The 27221-nt window shown below is 38.7% G+C and overlaps 1 protein-coding gene across 4 annotated transcripts in view; it reads left to right on the top strand.

Annotated features, from left to right (window-relative positions):
- Nucleotides 1-27221, top strand: part of CCDC141 (coiled-coil domain containing 141) — a 204282-nt gene that overhangs the window by 108345 nt on the left and 68716 nt on the right. For all 4 annotated transcript variants that reach the window (XM_036858604.1, XM_036858605.1, XM_036858606.1 and 1 more), the window contains one exon: nucleotides 15966-16138. In XM_036858604.1, coding sequence (XP_036714499.1) covers nucleotides 15966-16138 — 173 coding nt within the window. The remainder of the gene's footprint in view (nucleotides 1-15965; nucleotides 16139-27221) is intronic.

Here is a 27221-nt window from a genome sequence, read left to right as displayed (position 1 = left end):
CTGCCTTTCCCAATCGAACATACACCTTCAAACTGCCTTATTGGAATTAATACCTTAAATTTCACTGATGTAAAACTGGGCACTGTGACAGAAAATTAATGGGGAACCCACAGAGGGTAGGTATATTGTGATTTAAAGTCATAACATCAGTAATCTGAATACAGTGTCCTGGTAGGTATCAAAATTGTTACTTAATTTTGAATTTTTTACTAATAGGAAACTTGGAAAGCATGAACAGTAAAGTTCCAAAAGAGAGGTGCTAGAATTATGGTAGAAAAAAAAACATGTCAAAGAAATATTTGTCAAATTATGGTTGTTTGGGATTTCTTTGTTTTAAGAGAAGAAACACATAATTTCTGGAGCCGTTGAGCTAAGTAAATGGTAAGTGCTGGTTAAATTTCTCTTCAATAGTCCTGTTTTTGAAAAAGAGATTTTTAAACTTACATTACACTCTCATTCTACAAAATGAGTGGGTCATCTTCCAGTTAGTTAATGCTGTTTCTAAGGAAAACAGTTATAGAACATGTTGCTATGGTAAAATGCTTCTAGCATAAGCCCTATACTTTATAGTCCTGCAAAATGGAGAATTTTTCTCTCTCTCTCTCATTCTCACTCCCTCACTCTTGCTTTCTCTGCTGTCATTGTCTGGTAGCTTGCCAGGGAAATTTTTCTTCTTACATTATTCTTGGGCCTTGAGGGAGGAAAAATGATATCTCTTGCAATAGTAATTTTTAAAAAATTGAAGAACAGAGTGGTTACTTTTTCAAGCTTATACAGTAATTAAGGTCAAATCCTAACAAATCCTGTTTCTTAACCCTAAAGACTTGACTTCTAGATCCCGTTTCATCATTTGAATGCCCATGGCATTCAAATTATAATTAGTTCAGTTGGGACTTATCCATACTATAGAATTCTTTATAACCAAGTAGTACTTAGAAAGGTTTAGAATTTATTTTCCCTTTTCAAAGCATCAGGGAAATAATTTCCAACTCCAAATCTAAGAATTCAGTTTGAAAGATGATGGCTACTTTTACCTCAGCAAAAATGGAAGCTGGAGTTTGGAAAGTAGATGTTTAAATCATGACTCTTGAAATGAGTTATTTACCATATTATTAAGAGGCAATAAATGATGAAATAATATAGTAAATAAATCCGTTTAAATTAAAGAAGGAAATTCTTCTCAAGGCTTGTAAATGGCATTTTTCTTTTTGATTTATATTGTAGAATCTCCAAATTTTATAAAATTACCATTTTACCCCATTCTGGGCATAACACTCATAAATAACCTTAGTTAAAATAAAGCACTGGATGGCCTTCCCTGGTGGCGCAGTGGTTAAGAATCCGCCTGCCAATGCAGGGGACGCGGGTTCGAGCCCTGGTCTGGGAAGATCCCACATGCCACGGAGCAACTAAGCCCGTGCGCCAAAGCTACAGAGCCTGCGCTCTAGAGCCCATGAGCCACAACTACTGAGCCCACGAGCCTCAACTACTGAAGCCCACGCACCTAGAGCCCGTGCTCCGCAACAAGAGAAGCCACCACAATGAGCAGCCCGCACACTGCAATGAAGAGTAGCCCCCGCTCGCCGCAACTAGAGAAAGCCCGCGTGCAGCAACAAAGACCCAACACAGCCAAAAATAAAAATCAATCAATCAATCAATCAAAAAAAAATAATAATAAAGCACTGGATTTAAGGTATTAATATAAATTCAAAATCCCTTAAAATATTTTTTTCTAGTCTGAAAGTTTTGTTTTCACTAGTGAAGGAGTATTTTCAGTTTACATCTTCAGTTTATCTCCGAAGCACTGAACTTTCCTTTTGAGAATTCACTTTATTGTGCCTTGAGGGCGCTGGGTTTTTCTGATTGTGATCGTCTACATCCTTGATGAAGCCATGCTGCCAACAGCTGTGAGGGGTCTGAGACTTTTCACCCAACCTTCCAGCTAACATATTAACTTGCCACAGTTCATGGATGCTCACAGAAGACATGTGACTTCTGACTCAGTTTTGAAAGACTTTATTACTCAAAGCAAAAGAGGTAACCAGAGTGTCACATGTCACATCAGTTCCCCAAGTCCCAGTTCCCCAGGGGGCGATGCAGATGGACCCCAATGGATGAGGGCACCGCTGCAGGGAAAGAATCCTAAACTTGGGGAATTGGCTGTTGTATAGCAAACAGTAAGCAAGCCTGCTCTTTGTCTCAGAGGAAGATGTTCCTTCAACCCTCAAGGTTGCAAATCCAACACTGAGAATGGCCCAGATAAAGAGGGGTCAGAGTCAGGCATTCTTGACACACCAGTAAGATGGGTAGGAGCAATGGAGACTCGCCCCACACATGCAAATAGGGATGTTAGCACTGTGAAAAAAAAAGAGAGCATCAGGGCTTTAAAAAAAGAAACGTACCTCGAAAACCAATTTCACTCTTGATAAATGGAATCATTTTTTAGCAAACAACATCTTGTTCCAAATTTGTTAAAGCTAAATCAATATTCTTCAATTTCTGTGTCAAATACCAGTGTGAAAAAATGTTAGTGCCATGGGTAATATATGAATTAGTGAATGTAACAGCTTGAGTGTTTTTGCTCAGTAAAATGCAAAACATATGATTTTTAAGATAACCTTTAACTTTTTAAAATTTTGTTAAAATAAAAAGAAATGAATGTCATAATCTCATCTGCAGAATGGACTACTGTTAGTAAGCCTTCCATATCATATTTATTTCTTTTTCATCCAGATTTTTATCATGTGTTTCTGGTATTTTCTGTTGCAATCATCTGGAAACCCTCCTCTTTTCCCCTTCTTTCCTTTTATTGTCACCTGTCCCTCTCTCTCTACCAATTCTATCAATATCTAAGGATATTGTTATTTACTAGAAAAGAGTCACAATAATTTTTTAAATTGAAGTTACTAAATAAGTAGTGTGGCAAATTTATGAGAATAATTACTCTTTTGCTTTACGGATTCATTTATTTAATAAATATTTATTGAGCAACTACTATGTGTCAGGCACTGTTCTAAATGCTGGGGATATAGCAGAGAACAAAACATACCAAAAAAATCGATAAGCCAATGTAATTCCAATATGTGAAATTCAATAAAATATAATTATCACCTAATTGTCCACATTGGCAAGAGTGCCCACTGCCTTTACTCTGTAGTTTCAGGAGTGAAATTGATTACCTTTTAATCCTGCTAGGGATTAATGATTACCCAAGGCTCAAGAGTCTGTTTCTTACCTAGAGAATGTCTAGTCTTTGGCTTGAGGTGTGACAGTTTGTACCTGGAATGAGCAATAGGTGGCGATGTTAGCACACAGGACCTCAGGAGTAGTGTTGCTACTGATGCTTTTCTTTTTCTTTTTTTAAAATTGAAGTATAGTTGATTTACAACATTATATTATTTTCAGGTGTACAACATAGTGATTCAACGTTTTTGTAGATTATACTACATTTAAAGTTATTACAAAACAATGGCTATATTTCCCTGTGCTGTACAATATATCCTTGTTGCTTATCTGTTTTATACATAGTAGTTTGTATCTCTTAATTTCATATTCCTATCTTGCCAGTCCCCCTCCATCTCCCCACTGGTAACCATTGGTTTTTTTCTCTGTATCTGTGAGTCTGCTTCTGTTTTGTTATATACATTCCTTTGCTTAATATTTTAGATTCCATATATAAGTGATAACATAGAGTATTTGTCTGTCTCTCTCTGACTTATTTCACTAAGTATAGTACTCTCTACGTCCATCTACATTGATGTAAATGGCAGACTTTCATTCTTTTTATGGCTGAGTAGTATTCCATTATACATACATACCACATCTTCTTGATCCATTCATCTGTTGATGGACACTTAAGTTGCTTCCGTATCTTGGATATTGTAAATAATGCTGCTATGAACATTAGGCTGTGTGAATTTTTTCAAAACAGTGTTTTATTTTCTTTGGATATATACCCAGGAGTGGGACTGCTGGATCATGCGGTAGTTCTATTTTTAGTTTTTTCAGGAACCTCCATACTGTTTTCCATAGTGGCTGCACCAGTTTACATTCCCACCAACAGTGCACAAGAGTTCCCTTTTCTCCACATCCTCACCAACTTTTGTTATTTGTGGCCTTTTTGATGATGGCCATTCGAACAGGTGTGAGGTGATATCTCATTGTAGTTTTGATTTGCATTTCTCTGATGATTAGTGATGTTGAGCATCTTTTCATGTGCCTGTTGGCCATCTGTATGTCTTCTTTGGAAAAATGTATGTTCAGGTCTTCTGCCCATTTATTATCAGATTATTTTGATGTTGAATTATATCAGCTGTTTATATATTTTGGATATTAACCTCGTATTGATCATATCATTTCCAAATATTTTCTCTCATTCAGTAAGTTGTCTTTTTCTATTGTTGATGGTTTCCTTTTCTGTGTAAAAGTTTTTAAGTTTAATTAGGTCCTAATTTGTTTATTTTTGCTTTTGTTTCCTTTGCCTTTGGAGACAGATCCAAAAAAATATTGCTATGATTTATGTCAAAGAGTGTTCTACCTATGTTCTCTTCCAGGAGTTTTATGGTTTCAGGTCATACATTTAGGTCTTGAATCCATTTTGATTTTGTTTTTGTATATGGTGTGAGGAAATGTTCTAATCTCATTCTTTTGCGTGTAGCTCTTTAGTTTCCCCAGCACCACTTATTAAAGAGACTGTCTTTTATCCACTGTATATTCTTGCCTCCATTGTTGTAGATTAATTGACCATGAGTGTGTGGGTTTATTTCTGGGCTCTCTATTCTGTTCCATTGATCTATGTATCTGTTCTTGTGCTAGTATCATGCTGTTTTGATTACGCAGCTTTGTAACATGTAGTCCGAAGTCAGGGAGCATGATATTTCCAGCTTTGTTCTTTTTTCTCAAGATTGCTTTGGCAAGTCAGGGTCTTTTGTGGTTTCATATAAATTTTAGGATTATTTGTTCTAGTTCTATGAAAAATGTCGTGAGTATTGATTGCATTAAATCTGTAGATTGCTTTGGGTAGTATAGACATTTTAATAATATTAATTCCTCCAATCCGAGCAAATAGAATGTCTTTCCATTTCTTTGTAACATCTTCAATTTCCTTTATCAGTGTTTCATAGTTTTCAGAGTATAGGTCTTTCACCTCCTTGGTTAAGTTTATTCCGAGGTATTTTATTCTTTTTGATGTGATTTTAAATGAGATTGTTTTCTTGCTTTCTCTTTCTGATAGTTCATTATTAGTGTATAGAAAAGCAACAGATTTATCTATGTTAATTTTGTATCTGAAACTTTACTGAATGTTGCTGATGCTTTTCATAAACCAGATTCAAGTGGAGATTGAGCCATGTAACTCAAAGAACCCGAGATACTCCCTTTTCATTTTAGAGTTATCTGCTGCATTCGATGAACCTATTTGCTAAATCACTTAGCCACAAATACAAGTACAGGTTGATTGTCAACACTGGATGATAGCTGATTGGAGAAGAGTTTCTCTGGTTACCAGATGTTGCTAAGAGTTATGAGGACATGCATGAAATGCAAACATAACACCTGTTATCGTAACTCATCTTGATCCCCTCAAATTTTCATCTTTCATGATTATAGATGATCTCATTTATTATATTTCTAGCACGTTCACAAAAAAGAAGCTCTGGTTAATATGTATTGATCACCCAAAATCTATTTATCATTGTTTAGGGAATGTGGTTTGAATCAGAGATAAATATATATAATATATTTCAAGAGCAGAACAGTGTGAGCCTGTATTTATATGACAACGATGATTGAACCTAAAGCTGTAAAACATGACTGATGGGTCACGAAGTTTCATTCCCATGCTTTCTATTCCCAGCCATATGATTTCATTGGGGAAAGCAAGCAGGGGAGACCGAGGTCAAAACTACACGATCTGGTTCTTGGGTGATCGGCCTGAAAGCACAGGTGAAGCAAAAGTTGGGGCAGCCAGAGGAACATAATGGAAGCACTTTGAAATATAATAATTTTTATGGCTTCTACTGCTTCTGCCATCACTGCTGAAAAGTTGATGTCTTTTAAAAAGATGATGTTGCTTTTTCAAGATATTTACAGTGATACAAAACAGTAATGCCTACAGCAACATTATTGTTTCAAACAAAAACAAAATAATTAAGCACTGAGTTTGGTACATTTTTAAAAATTTATATACACACTATTCTACCTTTTTCAAAATAGATACATTTTAGCCAAGATGTGAGAAACAATTAACTAAAATGGTCCAGTTGTACTACAGATTGAAAGAAGAAACCTGTCCAAGTAGAAGATCCAAAAAATATTATCCAGAAGGAATTTGTTGAAGTGACAGAAATGAATTCAAGAAATTAAGCTAATTGTCACTAGACATCAAGGAAAGTATAATTACTTTCAGTTTCATAATTCTTAAGCAGCCTGTCTCCGATTTCTCACTTCCAGAACAACTTCCGTTTCTCTTAGAAAAGCAACTTGCTTTTATTCCCTCCCTTCTTCCACATTTGCCTTCAGCTAGTATGTTGTCATGCGTCATACGGGTACTTGAGCTAAAGCAGTGAAAGATACAATCCTTGCCTTTAAGACCCCATCAGCCTTGTTTAGAGGAGAGACAAAGAAACAGAAGTGTTGTGTGCTGTGGGAAAAGCCATGATGGGGTAAGCCTAGAGCATTAGGGAACACAGAAGAGATCCTTAACCTGGCCCAGGGAAGGTATCAAGCAAGGCTTCTCTTAGAGGAGGGACCAGTGAGCTAAATTTGGAAGGCTGTGCAAGAAGGGATTAGGGGAAGGCTACATGGTACAATGTTGTTTGGGGAACCTCAGGTAATTTATTTTGCCAGGAGTGTAGGTTATAAGCTGGGAGTGATGAGAGGCAAAAAGTGGTAGAAGAGGCAAGGGGTCAGGAACGGTCTTGAATAGCATGCTAGGAAGTTTCTATCTTATGCTAAACCTGTCCTTAAATATGCAGAGATACTAAGGTCTTGCAAAAATTATCATGAGGCAAACCTCCTCCTGTAGACGCAGATGATATCTTAATTTAATCTACTCCTGTGCTCCCTCTGAGAATGGTTTTAAAACTCGTGGTTTTCGAGCTCAGGGACAGGCTATTTATTTATTTATTTAACATCTTTATTGGAGTATAATTGCTTTACAATGTTGTGTTAGTTTCTGCTGTATAACAAAGTGAATCAGCTATATGTGTACATATATCCCCATATCTCCTCCCTCTTGCGTCTCCCTCCCACGCTCCCTATCCTGCCCCTCTAGGTGGTCACAAAGCACCAAGCTGATCTCCCTATGCTATGCAGCTGCTTCCCACTAGCTATCTGTTTTACATTTGGTAATGTATATATGTCAATGCCACGCTCTCACTTCGAGGGGCAGGCTATTTAAACCACAGTAAACATTTGATAAAGATGGCTAAAGTATTAACATACAATTATTAAATATCTATCTAAGATAGAAAAAATATCAAAATCAAGGAATACCTTTAACATCTTACATTTCTCATGAAAGCCCACAACTCAGTCTACATTTAATAGTCTTATCATCAAGACACTCAGTTTTGTTGTCACTCACTCATGAATATCTTTCACAATAAAGCTATCAACTGAATTCTAAGGTATGAATGTATTAATTGGTTTCCCTTCTGTGCATAATTTCATACTGTTGCTCCCCTCCATTGGCAGTAAATATATTCTTCCTTGTATTACAGATATTTCTGGGTAGATTTACTTCCCTTTGCTAAATTAAAATTCCTTCACGGTAAATAACACGTCAATTTTACTTTGTGTTCACCAGAACACCTAGAAGAGTGTCTTCCAGGTAGTAGATGCTGAATAATTATTTGAATGAGTTAAAGCAGTGGAATATTAGAAACTGTGGAGTTTCAAGGCCAACTAACTACATTATACTGTTCATAAGAGATTATATTGATCCAAGGTAGTTGGGATTAGATCATTTTGAAAGAGAAGAGCTTAATTACTTTAATACACAGGAACACAAATTTCAAGTTCAATCTCTGTGTCATATCTGAGAAGGAGGGTAGTGCTGTAGAAAGAGACTTGTCATCACCCGTATCACCTCCTCTGAGAGGTCTTCAGGCAGCATTAATTGCTTATTTCTTATTATTCCCCTAGTATTTCTCTGTGCTCCTTAGAGAGAGATTGTCTTAATCATCTTTGTATGACACCTAGTGTTCAAAACATTTTGTTGAATGAATGAATAAATGATTGGCTATGTGACGAATCAATTTACATTTTGAGCTTGAGTTTACTCTTTTCTAAAATGGTCTAACACCTTGACGGGGTGACCTTGAGAGACCTGTGCTCAGAGCGGCAGACGACACGGATGAGGACCAGGGCTCAAGGTCCTCGCCAGCTCTGACGTGCTGGCATTCTTTGATTTTACTATATACACATACTTTTTTTTTTTTTTTTAAAAGGACAGTTTTTGGCAAGAGTTGTATTCTTATTTATTTATTTTAATATTTATTTTTGGCTGTGTTGGGTCTTCGTTTCTGTGCGAGGGCTTTCTCTAGTTGCGGCAAGCGGGGGCCACTCTTCATCGCAGTGCGCGGGCCTCTTCACTATCGCGGCCTTGCTTGTTGAGGAACACAGGCTCCAGACGCGCAGGCTCAGTAGTTGTGGCTCACGGGCCCAGTTGCTCCGCGGGATGTGGGATCTTCCCAGACCAGGGCGCGAACCCGTGTCCCCTGCATTAGCAGGCAGATTCTCAACCACTGCGCCACCAGGGAAGCCCCACATACGTATTTTTTTCTGTGTGTTGCTTTAAGAACTAACCCTACTCGAGAGTATTTTCTTTAGCTAGTTTAAAAAGAAAAAAAATATTTAATAAACAAGTATGTGGCCAAATGCAGTGCTGAAGAGACAATCATCATATAGCTTTATAATTTTTTTACCTGCTTCTGAGTGTCATCTGACAATGCCAATAGCCTTATTCTGTTGGGTTTCTGCTTTTGGGTATGGTTTGATTGCCTTGGTTTGTCATGGGGAAGAGATATTCTTAGGCAGCTACCTCCATGTAAGTGAACTCCTGGAGAAAGCGAGTTTGCCTTTCAATCAACTGTATCACCCAACAGGAAAAAAAATAAAAATAAAAATAAATAAAATGGTCTAACAATTCTACTTCGGGGAACATTCAGTAATGAAAGTGATGAAAGTTCTTAAAATCAGTGATAAATGTACAGAATCTTTGCAGGGGAGAATTGGAGTGTAAATAAATAAATGGAATTGTGGAGTATTAAGTGAATATATAGAAACATTTGCTAGGATGACACTTTTGTAACGTAATATAATGGATTTTGGAGCCAGGCTGCCTAGGTATGAATCTGGTCTCAGACATTTATTAGCTCTGTGACCTTGGGCAGTTACTTAACTTTCCTGTGCATCTGGCTTTCTAATCTGTAAAATAGAAATAACAATTATATGTGCCTCACAGAGTCCTTGCTTTATCTAAATGAGTTAATACATGACTAGTGCATGGAATGACCAAGCACTCCTATGTGCTAGCCATTATTTGTCATTATATATGCATTTAATACTGCAGTCGCCACTCTAACATGACCTCAATGCTTTTGTTCATTTTCACACCTGCTCCACAGATTTCAATAAACATTTGTTGAATAAATGAAAAAAAAGTGCTTTGCACATTGCAAATGGACATATTCCATGTTAATATTCCCAAGATCATCCTAAAACCATTTAGGTCAATTTCGATAAAAGAAAACCAGAAATTATAAAGTGACTAGCTGACTAAAGTTCTACCTATGGGTCTAGTTTATATATCTCTAAGATGGACTCATCTCATAAAAAGTAAGAAATGGTCAATATATAAAGTTCCTCCAATTCCTTGTTAATCAGAGGCTTCAGATACACTCCACTTTCAATCCCAAATGCCTTCTGGTCCAGTGTTTTTTTTAGCTTTTCAAATTGTGAGGTAGAACCCTGCTTCAGGTGCCTGTGATTTTAAACACCTCTCAGTAACGTCACTGATCAACCTTGTAACACTTGTAACATGGAGGGAGTTCTGGGGCCCAGAAGCAACAACTTTGAAGAGGCAAGGAATAAGCCAGAGCAGTAGTAGGAGGCAGCAAGTTATCAGGAGATGAAAATTACATCACCCTGTTGCCCCCGTCTTCATGGCATTTGAAAGCTTGGACAGGACCTGAATTAGGAATCAGCTTGCCAAACTGGGAGCCACCAGAAGTTATCTCAGGTAATGTTTAGGAAAGGACACTGAAGCTTTTGGTCTTTTAAAAAACTGAACTCAGAGGAAAATTGAATCTCTGCAGATAGTGGAGTTCAGTGCTCGAATTAGAAGCTGAGTTAAGTTTTGCATCCTTGCTAATTATAAAGGTTCTGACCAAACTCATTCTCCAGCCTTGGGATTCATGAAAGGAAATGTTCAGGGTTCTACAGTGGTTTTTGTCTTCTTTCTTTTAATGTTGTTTCTCTTCAAATTAGTCAAGAAGTAAACAATATTACTTATTAAACATCTTTGTGAAATAGCACGATATAAGAATTATGCTGCATGATTCATGGTTCCTGCTAAACGTATTAATCTCATAGATATTTTTTTTTTTATTTGGTTGCACCAGGTCTTATTTATTTATTTATTTTTATATTTATTTTTGGCTGTGTTGGGTCTTTGTTTCTGCGTGAGGGCTTTCTCTAGTTGCGGCAAGCGGGGGCCACTCTTCATCGCGGTGCGCGGGCCTCTTCACTATCGCGGCCTCTCTTGTTGCGGAGCACAGGCTCCAGACGCGCAGGCTCAGTAGCTGTGGCTCACGGGCCCAGTTGCTCCGCGGCATGTGGGATCCTCCCAGACCAGGGCTCGAACCCGTGTCCCCTGCATTGGCAGGCAGATTCTCAACTACTGCGCCACCAGGGAAGCCCTCATAGATATTTTTAAAGGAATCAAATGTGCCAAGTCTTGATATCATCTCTGTTTGATTTGGTGCAGCCTGTTTGGGATCCTGTGCTTAACAAGGGAAAAAGGAAAGATATTTATTAGTATCTTAGAACACAAAACCTAAGCAACTCCTTACTCTTTCCCAAACCAGGGCCAAAAGAGCTGATTTGTCTCCTCCTTGTCTGCTTGAGAACTGAGTGGTGCCATATAAAATAGTCAAGAAGAGCTAGAACCCAGAGGGAGAAAATATTATCCTTGTACCTATATCCCTGTTTATTCCAGTCCACTCATAAAACCTCTATTTGACCTTCACACAAGGTTTGAAGAAAAAGGGGATGTGAAGGAAATAAAACCTAAATGTAAAATATTAATTCCAAAGGCGTTTATGTGGAGGTCACAGTGTTCTTGCTGGAAATAACCTGTTCTGTACCATGTGTGCAACAAAGAGATTCTTTCCAGACTGGATCCAGTATATCAGGTTCCTTACGGATCTGGTAAATACACAAGCACTCAATTCTATTCTGGGGGTAGATTAAGTGAGAACAATGATACTTAGATCATTTTCTATGTGGGAATAAGAGAAACGAGCTTTGCATATGATTCAGACAATCGCAGACAGTATAATCTTGAAAGAGGTCTCTTCTTAAAATTAAGAAATTTAACTATATCTATGTCTGTAGATTATTCCCATTAGGGTTAAGTTAGGATTAAAAAAAGGGTAAAGAATAAGCTCTCTTACAGCATCCAGCCCATCTTACCTATAGTAGATCTTTGTAAATATATTCGTTGAGCCAATGAAGGAAAGAAATCACTCACCTCCTTTCTACTGCTATAGTTCTATTAAGTGTGATACATAGAGCAATTCATAAATACTTTCCTGACACTTTGATCTTTCTGAGAAAAAGCTCTGGAAGAAAATCTGGCTATTTTAATTGTAAGTTATGGGTTATACTGGTCCTTGATCTACCACCTCCTCCTTCTAGTGAATGTTTAGCTCTTCAATTTATTTCCGTGCCATTAGGAAATGATACTTTTATGATAACCTTCAATAGGGTGGAGTCACATCACACATGCGTTTAATGTACAAGTGGCTTTAGAATCTAACTCCTATGAAGATGAGACCAGTGGCCAAGGATCTGAGAGTAGCAGCTGTTCAGTGGGGACACGAGGAGAAAAAGCCACGTAGGATGAGTGACAGGCAGCAGGTGGCCGTGCTCTTCTCAGTGATTTTTCAAAGATGTGTCTGATCAATCAACATTTAGAGTAAGAACCAGCAAATATTTTCTGAGTACTTACTACATTTCCACCATCGTGCCCTTGTTATTTTCATATGTTTTCCTTCTTTATTTCTCAACAATAAACATGATATTTAGTAAGGTTATAATGGCTTAATATTAAGATAGAATGGACTTAAACTTACAGGCAAGAAAAAGCACTTTTGAAGTCTGTATCCTTTCCCCATTCACAGTAAGAACTTGAGAAATATCTTAAAGAAAGAATGAAGTGAATGTCCTGACATCTAAGTATAGATTTCTCCTTATTTCTTCCTTTATCCTAGCTCGGTGGCTCTCAGTCCTAAGTGTGAGTATGTATTACTATAAACATATATTAAACTTTAAACATGATTTAAGGGAGTTCATGATTATTTTGACTATACCAGATTTTTGCTTTAGGCACTGACTTTAAAAGTAACCCTTGGGCTTCCCTGGTGGCGCAGTGGTTGAGCGTCTGCCTGCCAATGCAGGGCACATGGGTTCGAGCCCTGGTCTGGGAAGATCCCACATGCCGCGGGGCAACTACGCCCGTGAGCCACAACTACTGAGCCTGCGCGTCTGGAGCCTGTGCTCCGCAACGGGAGAGGCCGCGACAGTGAGAGGCCCGCGCACCGCGATGAAGAGTGGCCCCTGCTCGCCGCAACTAGAGAAAGCCCTCGCACAGAAACGAAGACCCAACACAGCCATAAATAAATAAATAAATAATTTAAAAAAAAACAAAAAAAAAAACAAAAAAAAACTAACCCTTGATTAACAAGGGACTCCAATTTATTCAAAATAAGCAATAAAATTAAAAATATAAAACAAAATTCCAGAAACAGTGGTTATTGCCTAGTGGTGTTTCAGTGTGTTATGGAAAGATCCAGGAAGCAATTCAAATCATCTTTTCTAACATCAGCATCTTGAGACATTTGGCTCTGTTGCCAGCTGCAGGAAAGAAAAAGGATCAGATAAGGAAGAGTTCTTCAGGTTCAAAGTTTCTTTAATAAAGCTATCTTTCTTTTACAGTCCTATAAACATAAGAGAAATAGCTCAATCTTTCTCTGTATCCTTTCTCACCTGTAAGAAGGAAAAGTAGACACTATTTACAAAAAGTAAGTTTTTAAATCCTACCTTTTCCACCTAAGATTAACAGTCTTCTTGGAAATGCCCCTCTCTCATAAGCCTGCCATAGAAATCCTTTGCTACATGGCACCAGAGCCCAGGATTTAAGAGCAGAGCCCTCGGGGCCAGACAGATTGAGTATAAATACCAAATTTGTCCCTTAGCACAAGTATGACTTCGTGAAATTTATTTAACTTCTCTGAGACACAGTTTCCTCAGTCATATAAAGGGGATAATTTCTTGCTCCCTCCCATGGCTCTTAAGGACAATATGCCTGGAACTCAGCAGACGATCAGAAATATTTGTTGATGAAATGAGAAGTAATTGTGAAACATGAAATAGAGAAGAAGCACATAGTTCTCATTAAACTGTAGTGATTATTTGTATTACTTCCTATCATCTACTAAATAAATGGGAATGAATTTGCTTTATACACTCTCAGTAAATGCAGATTCAGAAGACATGAGGACATTGGTGGGAAAACAGAATATCAACATATAAGTCATATGACAGTATCTGAAAGATTTCATTTGTAAATTCAAATTTTGTCCAGTTCCAATTCTGCCATTAAAACTCACTCCCTTTGGTGTGGAGAAAAGGGAACCCTCCTAATGTTGGTGGGAATGTAAATTGGTACAGCCACTATGGAGAACAGTATGGAGGTTCCTTACAAAACTAAAAATAGAGTTGCTATATGATGCAGCAATCTCACTCCTGGGCATATATCCAGACAAAACTATAATTTGAAAAGATTTTGCACCCCAATGTTCATAGCAGCACTATTTACAATAGCCAAGACATGGAAACAACCTAAATGTCCATTGACAGATGAATTCATAAAGAAGATGTGGCACATATATACAATGGAATATTACTCAGCCATAAAAAAGAATGAAATAATGCCATTTACAACAATGTGGATAGACCTAGAGATTATCATACTAAGTGAAGTAAGTAAGAAAGAGAAAGACAAATATCATATGATATCACTTATATGTGGAATCTAAAATATGACACAAATGAACTTATCTATGAGACAGAAACAGACTCAAAGACATAGAGAATAGACTTGTGGTTACCAAGGGGCAAGGGAGGTGGAGGAGGGAAGGATTGGCAGTTTGGGATTAGCAGATGCAAACTACTGTATATAGCATGGATAAACATGTTCTTACTATATACACAGGGAACTATATTCAATATCCTGTGATAAACCATATATATATATAAAACTGAATCACTTTGCTGAACAGCAGAAATTGACACAACATTGTAAATCAACTATACTTCAATAAATTAAAAAAAAAAAAACAACTCACTCCCTTCAAAGGTGGCCAGGTGCAGAGGTATGGGTGCTGTTACACAGGTCCACGGCTGTAACCTCTACATTTGGCTTAAACTGTGTTCCCTCAGCATCAACCCAGCCTTGCTCCCCTCTCTGGTCTCTCAGGTCTCAGTGGTAGTCGACTCACGAGACCATTGCTCTCATTGTGGGGTCTTCCTAGTTCACCTGGTGGCCCCCTGCTGAGCTCACTGGCTTCCACTGTAACAACCCAGAAAGGCTAGGCTTCAGGCCCCTGCTGACTGTGGCCCAGTCAAGCTTCCTGGGATAGGACTGTTCTTCAGAGTGGTGTGGAACACCCTATAAGGTGGCTTCTTCCAGTACAGCCAGAGGGCAACGTGGCAAGAGCTCCCTTGCTGTTCACTTTCTCTTTAACTTACCTAACTCATCTCCTGCTCTCCAGGCCCAAGTTCACAGATGGGCTATCAGGTGACCTATGAAGACCATGGCACTCTGATCTCTTTTTTCCTCATATTGCCACAGTCCTCTTTTACTGCTTTTATATCATATATTCCCCTTTCTTAATGCCAACTAGGCCTTAATGGCCAAAAGGATAGCTCCTCTCTACTCTATGTTAATTCTATAAGCTTAATCCCCCATACCTCTGCTAATAAAGGAAGAAAATAAAGAATTTCAAAAATCTTCTCTCAAGACAGTATCTTGGTTTGCAAGGTGATGTTTTTTCCTGCATAATCCTGTTTTACATGTCAGAAGCTAAACATTACGTTGGTCTTAGTCTTTGCACTGTTTCAGAACCAAATTCCAATCTTCTCTATAGACAGACAGATGCCTTGGATGGAGCAAGCAGAAGATCTTTTACTCAGAAAGGCAAGGGACAAAAGCCCCAACATTTTTTGAATACTTCCCCATGGTGTTTCAGGTTCAAAGTGCAATTTATTGGGAATTTTTTTAAGGAATATTACAGAGATATTCAGGTTATGAAAGTCTGCATAATATTTTTAAAACATCTCATCCATTAGTTGTATCCAGTACAGAATATGCAAAAAATAAATCTGGCTCTCCAAATTTTATATAGTTATAACTGTGTTGTATAGGTACATTCTCAATGTAAACTATTTTGGTAATTTTATGGGGTTGACATTTATCTGTGCTGAACTAAACTACGATCAGTTTCCCTAAATGGAGCCTTAAAGCTCTACAGCTATTTTCTAAGACTCAGATTGTTGTTTTGGGTTATGATCAAACCAATAAATTGAACAGGCTGGTTTAATCTCTAGTATTTTGTGTGCACATTGATGTAGACTTTAAACTAGATGAGCAGAAAATGAAAGTATGTTTTCTTTGGCAGGCATTTGATGTACTTGGAAGAGTTGAAGCTTACCTTAAGCTCCTTAAATCAGAAGGTTTAAGTCTGCCTGTCTTGGCAGCGAGGCATGAGGAATTACACAGAGAAATTAAAGACTGCACAGCTGATGCTTTGCAAGAGGGACAAGCCTTAATCAACGAACTAGCCTCCTGCAGGTAAGTGAAGTCTATTTCTTCCTCAGTGTGACAAGCTTTTTCACAGTTTCCACAGTCTGTTAAAAAATAAGTTGCATGATTTTTTTCCCTACTTCTGATGTTTTACTGCATTATGACATGGCTTAAAAGGTTCTATTGAATTTTGGTCAACAGTAAGTCTGAACACAGCATTGCTCATCCAGAAGTGAGGCTATATTCTGACCTGAGGACATGAAGATGCTAAAGCTTTCTTTCTATGAGTTTCTGAGGAGGGAGGAGGGAAAGAACAAAAGAAGACACAGAACTTTCCTTCTGTATACTTTTTATATCCTAGCATCTCCGTGGGATTTCTTCCTCCCTTTTAATTCTTAAGCCTTGAGTCTACTCTGTCCCTTTTCTTCCTTTCTGGAAAAAATAAAGTTCTAGAATTCCCTTTCATTTATGAGCTTGATGGCTCACCAAGCAAAACCCTAAGTAAAAGATGACATTATTATTAATTAATAATAATTACATTTTAAAAAATTGAGAGCCCACCACATGCCTGGCACTGTCTCAACAGCTTTAGAAGCATTATCCCATTAATCCTCACAGCAACTCTACAAGGCATAGAATATACTATTAATGTTCTCTTTTTACAAGCAACTGAGATACAGAGAGGTTAAGTAACTTGCAAAAGGTCATGCCGCTGGTTAGTTAGTGGCAGAGCCAGAATTTGAATTCAAGTGCATGGATCCAGATTAATGGTCAAGTGCATCTTAGACCACCTGCTCTCAACCAGTGTGCTAGGGTGGGTTGTTTTTATGAGCACATTCAGTGAGTATATCAGTGTGATATACTCTGATATATCTTAGAGTTGGGTGGGAATGAGGAGAGAGAAGGACCTTGAGAAGCAGAAAGAGAATGCAGTGAGAACGTATGATCAAGGATAGGGATTGGAAGACAAAATGGAGATGACAGAAAGAGCAGATCATGGAACAGATACTGACTAGGAAGAAATGATGGCAGGGCTTATGTTTTGACAGAGAGAGACAAAAAAGATTCTGCAAATGGGGTAAGCCCTGTTTTTATCTTCCATATCCATAATCCCCTTGAAACTCGAAGACATTCAATTTGAGACACCATGAAATAGGTCAAATGTAGTAAAAATTATTTTATTTCTGTTTAAACCCTCATTCTGCTCTATTTTAGACATGTTTACAAGGGTTGATTTGGTAAGTTTGGGTTTAGGGAATTTTCTTTTCAGAAGATAATCTGAGTCCAGACAGATACCTTGAACCAGGGCTTGTGATGGTTGCTATGGGACCATGCAAAGTCAAGATCAGAAATAATCCAAGATACTCCAGCAGGAGCTAAAAAGCTGAGGCTATGAAAAGGGCAAATAATTCTCACCTTTGGAAAACTAACAATAGCTGTAGTTACTAAGTTTCCTTACTTTGGCTCCACGTCATGCATCGGGTAATGGTGTGTCCACTCGGCTCTAGGAGAACCAGTGTGCTCATGTCTGGCCCCTATGGGTATGAGAGCTCCTTTCTCCTCTCCCCTGCTACAGGTCCAGTCTTCTAGAATGTATAAGAGTCTTGGACCAGGCAGAAGATATCCTGTGGGGTGCCTGGACTTGTTGTGCCTGGACTCAGTGTACCTGTTTGACATTGATCTGAGTCATGTGATGATGGATTAAGTGGTGAGGTCTCCAGTTGTAATTGGGGAATGGTCTCATGTCAGTTTAGTAAGTAGGTCTCAAAGCACAGATACATACTATTTCTCTGTTCAGGCCACTCTTTACTTGTGGTGCTTTCCCTGACTTAAGACAGTTTCCTTTCATGCGTGGGTGGATCAGGAAGCAGCCAAAGACCCCTCCCCAGATCTGAAGATCTGCCACTGATACGCTGCCCCAGGAATTCTAGGTGTCTTGGCCTCCCCTAAGACTGATCTCTCTATCTTCAAAACAGTACATCCTTTGGACTCTGTTTTGTTCCACTTCCCTGAGCTTTGGTCTGGAAATTACCTCCCAGGCAGCAGGTTGATGCCATCATAAGGCTCACCTCATTCATTTCCCTTCTCTCAGGGATCACTGTCCTGTGCTACGTGTCCTTCAATGTCTGAGTTGTTTAAGGCATGAGGATAAATCCAGTCCCTGCTTCTTGACCAGAAACTGAAGTTCCGTATTTAGTTTTCATGCTGAAGTCTTAAGAGTAGGAAAGCTGGTCACAAGTTATTACTGCTAAACTTTATCCTGTTTGTTCTAATCAGTAATGCTTTATTTTCAATACTTAAATATAAGAGAAGTGCTTTTATTTTACCTTACAGTCTATTTTCAGGATTCTAGTGATTCTTTTTGGCCATCCATTTTGTAATGGTCGACATGTTTATTTACTTAGCTAGTCTCATTCTTTTTGCCTTCTTTGCTCTTTCTAGTCTTAAATTTTACATATATATTGTTTTTCAAAGGGACGTCTATAGTTCTGTTCTTCAGGTTGCAGACTGAGTCTTAATAGAAGAAGTAATAGTTAGGGACCATTTCAAGAAACTTGAATTAATGGTAGGTAACTGGATTAAAAAAAAAAATTAGCAGTGTGGTTTCTGTCAACATCCTAGATATATGAGCGTTCATAGTAGTTCCAAGGTGTTTGGTTGCCTTGAGATTTCACAGTATTTTACAAATCAATACTATTTCCATTTTGCAGGAGGAACTGAAGGTAAAGTGCAATTGTTACTTGGCAAAGGACATTTTTGATTTAGAGGGTAGATGTAGAATAGAAATCCATTAGAAGCTGAATTGAAACGCATTAGAATCTCAGTCGCAAACCAGAGCCACACATAGTTACTGACCTCAATCCCATGCATTCCATTTGGGACTTGCTTCCCTTCCTCATCTAATGATTTATCTGTTCAACGACCTGGGTCACCACCATGCGAGAGAAGCAGAAGGAGATTTCAAGTTGCAGCCACAGCTGGGGTGAAGGTGGAGTTTAGAATAATGGCAATGGAAATAAACATAAATTCCACAGTGAAAAGTATGTGTTACTGAACATCACAATGGCTTCCTAGACTTCTGAATGCCAGCCACACTACTAGGACACAAAACACTAAAATTCCTACTATCAGACATTTGAAAACTGGTGTGGATAAGAAGCTTAGGACTTAGTATCAAAGGAGTTTTTTTTTTTTAATTAATTTATTTGTTTATTTATTTATTTTTGGCTGTGTTGGAGAAAGTGAGGGCTTTCTCCAGTTGTGACAAGTGAGGGCCACTCCTCATCGCGGTGCGCGGGCCTTTCACTATCGTGGCCTCCCTTGCTGCGGAGCACAGGCTCCAGACGTGCAGGCTCAGCAATTGTGGCCCACGGGCCCAGCTGCTCCGCGGCCCGCGGGATCCTCCCAGACCAGGGCTCGAACCCGTGTCCCCCGCATCAGCAGGCAGACCCTCAACCACTGTGCCACCAGGGAAGCCCCTCAAAGGGGTTTTATTTCATGCATTCTGAGAGCCAAAATAATGCCATGACTTTTAACTTCTCTGAACCTCAGTTTCCTCATCGGTAAAATGGAAGTATGCATTTTATAGAGGATGTTTTAATCAAATGCGATAACACCACTCTGGCATATAGAGAGCGCCCGATAAATAATTGGTTCACTTATTTATTTACCTTCTATACAAAGAATTTTAAAAGCAAAATATTAAGAGTTACATGGTTGCTTCAGATGACTACGGCAGAGTCAGCTGTACCAAATCATATTCATTTTCACTAACTGGGGAAGGTTATATTAGAAATAGAGCAGATAAACATTTATCTTGAGGTAGTAAAGGCAAAATTTAGTACTGGGGCAGATAGGAATTTCAGAGACCCTTAGATCTAATTTTTTTCCAGTTAGTTAATAAAATAGGACTTCAGAAGTTCACATTTATATAAGATGAAGCTTCCCAGTAAATCTGAGAACTTTGTCATTATTTTAGGAACAGATCCACACTATTTTTCTATCCTGGAATCAAATACCTTTGAAATTGGAGCAGCCTCACAAAATAAATGATGGTTATTTACATGTTTCCTTGCCCTTCTATTTCCTCCCTAATGCTCAGGTGATAATTCTGAGTCATTGTTAAATTGTTTATTATCTTTTCAGAGTGTGATATCTGTGACATAACCTAAGTACACTTTAACATCAAAGGCATTTTAGCGCATTCGTTTGCATTTAGTTATGATGCGAGTTACCTATCATGGGATCTGATAATGGTCAAACCAGGCTTACAGTGAGGTTGAAAGCTCTGGATTCCAGCCCTCTCACCTCCTCTTAGGCCTTGCTTGGCATCATCTCTGAGCACCGAGTGTAAAGGTAGCCCAAAGGTACCCTGCTGCCAAGCAGAATACTGCATTTATTAAGCCACAGGAAGCTGTGGTGATTGGAAATGCTGGGTCGGAGACCTTGTGTGAGGGTGAAGTTTTCCATAATTGGACAAAAACTACGAACCTCCTTTTTTGTGTTTCTCAGTGAGCTACCAATTCAGAACTCAAAAACAAGGAAACCATAAACAAAAGACAACCTATGAACTGGGAAAAAATGTTTGCAAATAATGAGACCAACAAGGGCTTAATTTCCAAAATATACAAACAGCTCATACAACTCAATAACAAAAAAACAAACAACCCAATCGAAAAATGGGCAGAAGACCTAGATAGACATTTCTCCAAAGAAGACATACAGATTGCCAACAGGCACATGAAAAGATGTTCAACATCGCTAATTATTAGAGAAATGCAAATCAAAACTCCAATTAGGTACCACCTCAAACCATTCAGAATGGCCATCCTTTAAAAAGTCTACAAATAACAAATGCTGGAGAGGATGTGGAGAAAAGGGAACCCTCCTACACTGTTGGTGGGAATGTAAATTGGTGCAGCCACTATGGAGAACAGTATGGAGGTTCCTTAAAAAACTAAAAAAAAAGCTACCATATGATCCAGCAATCTCACTCCTGGGCATATATCCAGACAAGACTATAATTCAAAAAGATACAAAACTCAAAAACATAGAAACACCCACTAAGACCAGGCTACCTTATAAAGTATTCATTTGGCTTTTCCTGTCGCTAAAATTAATTTAAGATTTACAGGTAAACTTGCTTCAGCATTGACTCAATTTCTGTTCCTGCATAAAAGACTGTTCCAGTTTTCATTCTACCTTGTTGTGGTGAACTTAAGCTTATAAACCTCATCCTGACTGAATACTTTGCTTTCATATAACCTTAAGTATTGCCCTTTTGCTCTAACATTTATTGTTATTTACTTAATGTTGATTCTTCATATTTTCATATTTTACAGAGAAATAGAAACAGGGGTAAGTTGGGATTTTGCACTCTCTTTTCACGATTTTCATTTATGTTGACTACCACTACTTACCCTGGTTGATATTGTGAATGATAATGAACTTTAGACAGAGCATGGTTCATTCAGTCATTCATTTGCTCATTCCCAAAATATTAGTGAGTGTCTTTGTAGATCAGGTGCTCCCAAGCATCTAATGTGATAGGTGAAGTGCCTGCCCTCATGCTGTTTATATTCTGGTGGGAAGAAACAGTCAACCAACAAATAAATCAACAGATGAGATGCTCTTACACAGCAATGAGAACTATGAAAAAAATAAAAAGTGAAATGAGATAGAGAGTGACTGTGGGGAGGGGACCATTTTAGACATTGTAGTCAGGGAAAGATTAAGGAGAAGGAGCTACCATGCAAATGGCTGGAAGATGAGTGGACCTGGCAGAACAACAGCAAAGGTGTAGCAGAAAGAAGTACAGTGTGGCTGGAGGAGAGGGTGACAAGGGGAAAAGGCATAAGACAAGATAAAATAGTTAGGTGGAAGTTAGACTATGTCCAAATGCTCGTTGGCAATAAAGGCAACGCTTGTGTGCTTTATCTACATTAACAAATTTTATCCTCAAGCCACCCTGTTATACAGATATTTCTATTACCATTGTCCCTGTTTTGCAGGTGTGGAAGCTGGGGCTCAGAGAGGTTCAAATAACTTACCTACTCCCTGTCCCACAGTGGTAAGGGGTAGAGTGAGTGCAGGTCTGAACTGCTCTGTTAGGTTACTAGCTCTGTCTCCTTTCTTTCAACTTCAGTCATTAGCAAGGAGCCTGACCACTTAGTGAATGTGGATTTTTTTTTTTTTTAATAAATTTATTTATTTATTTATTTATTTTTGGCTGTGTTGGGTCTTCGTTTCTGTGCGAGGGCTTTCTCCAGTTGCGGCGAGCGGGGGCCACTCTTCATCTCAGTGCGCGGGCCTCTCACTATCGCGGCCTCTCTTGTTGTGGAGCACAGGCTCCACACACGCAGGCTCAGTAGTTGTGGCTCACGGGCCTAGTTGCTCTGCGGCATGTGGGATCTCCCCAGACCGGGGCTCGAACCCGTGTGCCCTGCATTGGCAGGTGGATTCCTAACCACTGTGCCACCAGGGAAGCCCAGGATTTTTTTTTTTTATTCTAACACACTTAAAATGTGCTGCATCTATCTTCTAATTTCAACTCAAGTCTCACCTTCCCTGCAAAGTTTTTCTTTCTTTCTGTTTATTTAAAACATTACTGAGCATCCATATGACATACCAGCACTGGGCTTCAAGGACAGTCAAAGATACATAAACCTGGCCCTGAGTCTTCAGAACCTTATTAACGGCCAGTAAGGGAATGACATGTCAGGGAGTGTGATCTAGGTCTGAGGAAGCCCTGGGGACAGTGGGTGTTAGGGCCACCTCTTCAGAGAAGAGAGACACAATCCCAAGCTCCTGTGACCAGGATGGGTCAAGTGAAGGAGTGAGACTTGAGAAGACCATTGTTGAATTTGGTAATCTAAGATGGGTGAAGGGTCTACACCTTCCAGCCAGGATGAACCTAATCAATACCTACCACACAATAGTTTTTTAATTCCTTTGTGTTTGTCAGCTCTATCTCACTTTTTACTCTGTGGTGTTCTGACTCATTTCTTAGTTGTTTGACTTGTGGCAGCATCGTCTCCCCATCCAGACCATGACATCAGCTTGAGGTCAGCCCTCAAGGTCAACCATGTAGGAAACCACTTTTATGCTCCTTATCTCGGTATTTACATACTAGGTGACTTGATTTGAAATGTTAAGGGGCTGGTGTGGCATAAAGGAAAGTTTATGTCATAGCAAAAATATTTTAAAAGATCTTACGTGGAAAACAAACAAAAATAATCCCCACCCTCAAACAACATAAAACAAAACAAAGAAACAAAATCAGAAATCCCTTTGTATCAGAGTCATCTATTGTCACATTTTGTAGGAATTCTACCAAGCATTTAAGAACTTAAAATAACTTTTTTTTAAAGAGTTTGATGATATATTTAGATGGTAAATATCAGATACTGAAATTTAGGAAATTGCAAAGTTGAGTTATGACAGTGTTAACTCAGCCACTTGCCAAATATTTTCATGTCTGTATTAAGTTGTTCTCTTTAGGGGTTGAGTAAATGTCATAATTGCAATCTGGATCTGTTACCATTGTTAAGGCTTGTATAATTCTGAAACTCTTAGTATGGAATGCACCCAAAGTTTACCCTTTCTATTAAATGTAGGACTAATTAGATTAGGTTCTTGTAAAATATCTAGGAGTCACTCATTGCAATATGAATTTATTCATTTATGATACTGATGATGTGATGTGAAATAGCAAGGATCCCAGAGTAAGAAGGTCTGAAACTGCAGGGTCTACAGAGGAAGCCTGACTAAAGGGGCAGAAATCTGTGCCTTGGACAGCTGAGGGGGATTACTCTCCAATGAGAGGGCTTAGAGAGGAAAGAACACCAGAAAGAAGAGAGGAAGAGATGTGAGTGGACAAATATATGAATAAACTGCTCATTACAGTGTTGTTTATAATAGTGCAAACCTGAAAAACACCCAAATATTTTCAGAAAATAGGAAACTGTTTCAATAGTTTAAGGGCAAGCACAGTATGGAATAATCTAAGCCAATATCAGAGTGTTTTTGAGGAATATCTGAAGACAGAGAGTATCCTCACAATAAAATGTTAAGAGGATGAAGTAGGATCCAAATCACATATATGGCATCTTACTAACTTTGGAGGGGAAGGGGTGGAAAGGACTGCCAAGAGAAAAACTTTTTGGAAGCAAATACATTAAAATGTATTTTTATATCTTCTAAATTACCTGAAATGAGAATATTTGTCTGGTTAGCTCTTACTGTGCCCCCCTTTTTTTTTTTTTTTTTTTTTTTACTGTGCCCCTTTTATCTGAGGATTTATGTCATCAATCAGGGAAAATGTTCAGCAATTTAAATATTGATTTTCTGTTTTTCTCTTTTCTCTCCTCCTGTAACTCCCAGTAGAAGAATGTTGGAGGTTCCCAGTCTGCCTTAGATGTCTGAACTGTCTTTCATATTTTTCATTCCTTTATCTCTTTGCATTGCATTCCCAATGAATACCTCATATTGATTTTTCTCTTTTGTTAATTTTCCCTTTGTTTTCAGCCATTGAATTCTTTTGTTTGTTTTCATAACTATATTGTTTTCATTTCTAGGATTCCTAACTCATTCTTTTTCCTATCCAATTTTGTTTCATTTCTGACTGCTTTTGCTTCAGAGTTTCTTGTTTCTTTGTTATGGGTATTCATTTTTCCTTTATCTTTCTGGTGATGTGAGACATATTTATAAAGTCACTTTCAGATTGCTCTACTAATTTTCATTTCCAGTAGAGTACATTTAGCTCTTGATTGTTGAGTGTCTTTTCTTAGGATTCATTTTCCTCATGTGTTTTGAAATTTTAGATTGTCCTTCTGGATGGGAAGTGCTTGTTCTTCAGCTTTATTGTCCTTGCTTTGTTCTCTCCTCTTTCTTCTTTCCTTCTTAGCAGCTTTGCAGTGACTTCCACCTGAACTCACAGGGTCTCCTGTCCAGAAACAGTCTTCTGCTATTTGATCAGGGTCACCTGAGCGCCTATGGAGCTACTGGGGCTCTCAGAGGTGCAGCCAGAAATCCAGGTTGGGGAGCAGTGTGGGTTCCTGACTGCTCTGCTGTGTCTGATTCCTTGGCTTCAGCAGCAGTGGGCTATAGCGTTTTTCAAACTCCTTTTACAAGAGGGAGAATCCCATCCCTGTTACTGATTTCAGGGAGAATCCCAGCTATGGGACCCTTCATGTAAGATATGTTTTGGTCTCTCTGGCCTCATAGGAATGGAACATGTGGGCATCTCTGCATGGATCTGGACCAGAACCCAGGAACCCTGTAGTTTCAGCCCCACTTACTACTTGCTGTTTCTTTATTGTCATGTGTATACAAGAGATACATGTGGGTGTGATATGTTTGGTGGGCAGTGATTCTCAATGTGTACAACTTAAGTCAGAAAAAAATTATTGTAAAAACATACATGTCACTTCCACAGTTCGAATGGCACTTTTTCAAAGTAGGGATGAAAACTAGATAGTGACGATTGTTTCCTCCAAAATAGAGATGATAAACATGAAGCGTTCCTGTCAAGAGATAAGGAAGATATTTTTTCCCATTTTCAAAGTATAATTTGTCCATAGACAGAAAGAAAAATATGATCAACTGATTCCTTCTGATGAGATAGAGTGAGCTGGCGCGTGCTTAGCATCTGGTTCAGCTCCTAATCCAGATGGGCTGCCAATAGTAATTTATGAAAGGTTTGAAAGCAACTTGCTGCTCTCAGGAAAGAATCATTAGAACACATTAACATTAGGATTTACTCTCTTCCCCCAGCCCTAGTTTGTAACAGATGCAAAGACAGGGCAACCGCTTCCATACAGCAAATGTAACAGTCTATTTTTGAGCCAGAAGTCAATATGTCTCTGCTCTCTGGGAGGGGAAAAAAATCAATCATTTTTCTTTCCCCCTTCCCTCCCCTCTCCTGGCTCAATGAATAGGGGAGAAAATACTCCCATGATGGAGTTTCTAACAAGTCTAAAGAAACCTTCACAGTCTGTCACTCCAGAGTATCTGTGATGCTTGAAGAAGTCAAATTCAATGTCAGGAATAATCTGATGTACCCCATGCTCATACTACAGGCAGGGACCATCTAATCCATTCATAGACAGACAGCCCAAAGATCAAGCAGTATTTCCAATGCAAGTTACAGAGACACAGATTGTTAGGCCTAGAAAGCTGGTCCACTGGTAGCTCCTCTCCCACCCCATCAGGCAGCACATGAGCAATGTGGCTTCAAAGTCAGAACAAAATGCCCTGGCACTCCCGTCAACCAAGTTTCTGTTATCCGCCCCCAGTTCTTGTCCCATCATTTATTTAATATTACTGTGAAGTAATAGGACTCATTTCTGGGTGGCTGATGGAATTCTATTAATTTATTTTCACTTCATGTAAGAATTGCTGGCAGAGTGTGAGGTCATATTTTTCCTTTGATCAAACCATCTGCATTTCAGGCTCTGAGGAAATTGGCAATATGCATGCTATACATGTTTTAAAATGTTTTGGAGTGTTCAGAAGAAATGTCTGGAATCAGTGTTTCAAGTTTCCAACTGAAAATGATAGAATAGGGCTGGTTGTAACCTGCAGACTAGGTTTTCACCAAGGAGGAATGGAGAGGGAGCGGCTCTGGGGTTAGGAGTGTGACAGATATACTCCAACTGGTAATCAGGTAGAAGGAAGGGATTAATGCCTGATCAGACAGAGATGATCTAGCTGAGGACGGAGGAAAATAGGAGCTGGCTAGGGTAAGCAAGATAATTGAGAACTTCTTGTACTAAGGAAGGGGTCTAAGCCACAAATAAGAAGGGAATGCACATGGGACAGGCAATTCAGTCTGTCCCTATGAGGCTTGAAACAGCGGAGGGAAGTATCAGTCAACCTAACTATAAACCCTAAATCATCGAAGAAGAAGTTGGGCAGTCTTTGGATAGCCTAAAACTTCTGTAACTGGGCAAAGGGCAAAGTCATCTTTGTCTAAAAACAATTAGAAACTGTTACTAGTGACATTTTTAATACAGTAACTATCTGTGCATATGTTCTTGTTCCTAAATCTGTGTCTTGTCTTCCCTTAAATGTTGATCAAAGTGTACTTTATTTAATTTGAAAATATGCATTGATCTACTTCTTACAAGGC

Source organism: Balaenoptera musculus, chromosome 7 (genome assembly GCF_009873245.2).
Source record: "Balaenoptera musculus isolate JJ_BM4_2016_0621 chromosome 7, mBalMus1.pri.v3, whole genome shotgun sequence".
In the NCBI taxonomy this organism is placed as follows: domain Eukaryota; kingdom Metazoa; phylum Chordata; class Mammalia; order Artiodactyla; family Balaenopteridae; genus Balaenoptera; species Balaenoptera musculus.
This window is presented reverse-complemented; position numbering and strand designations above follow the sequence as displayed.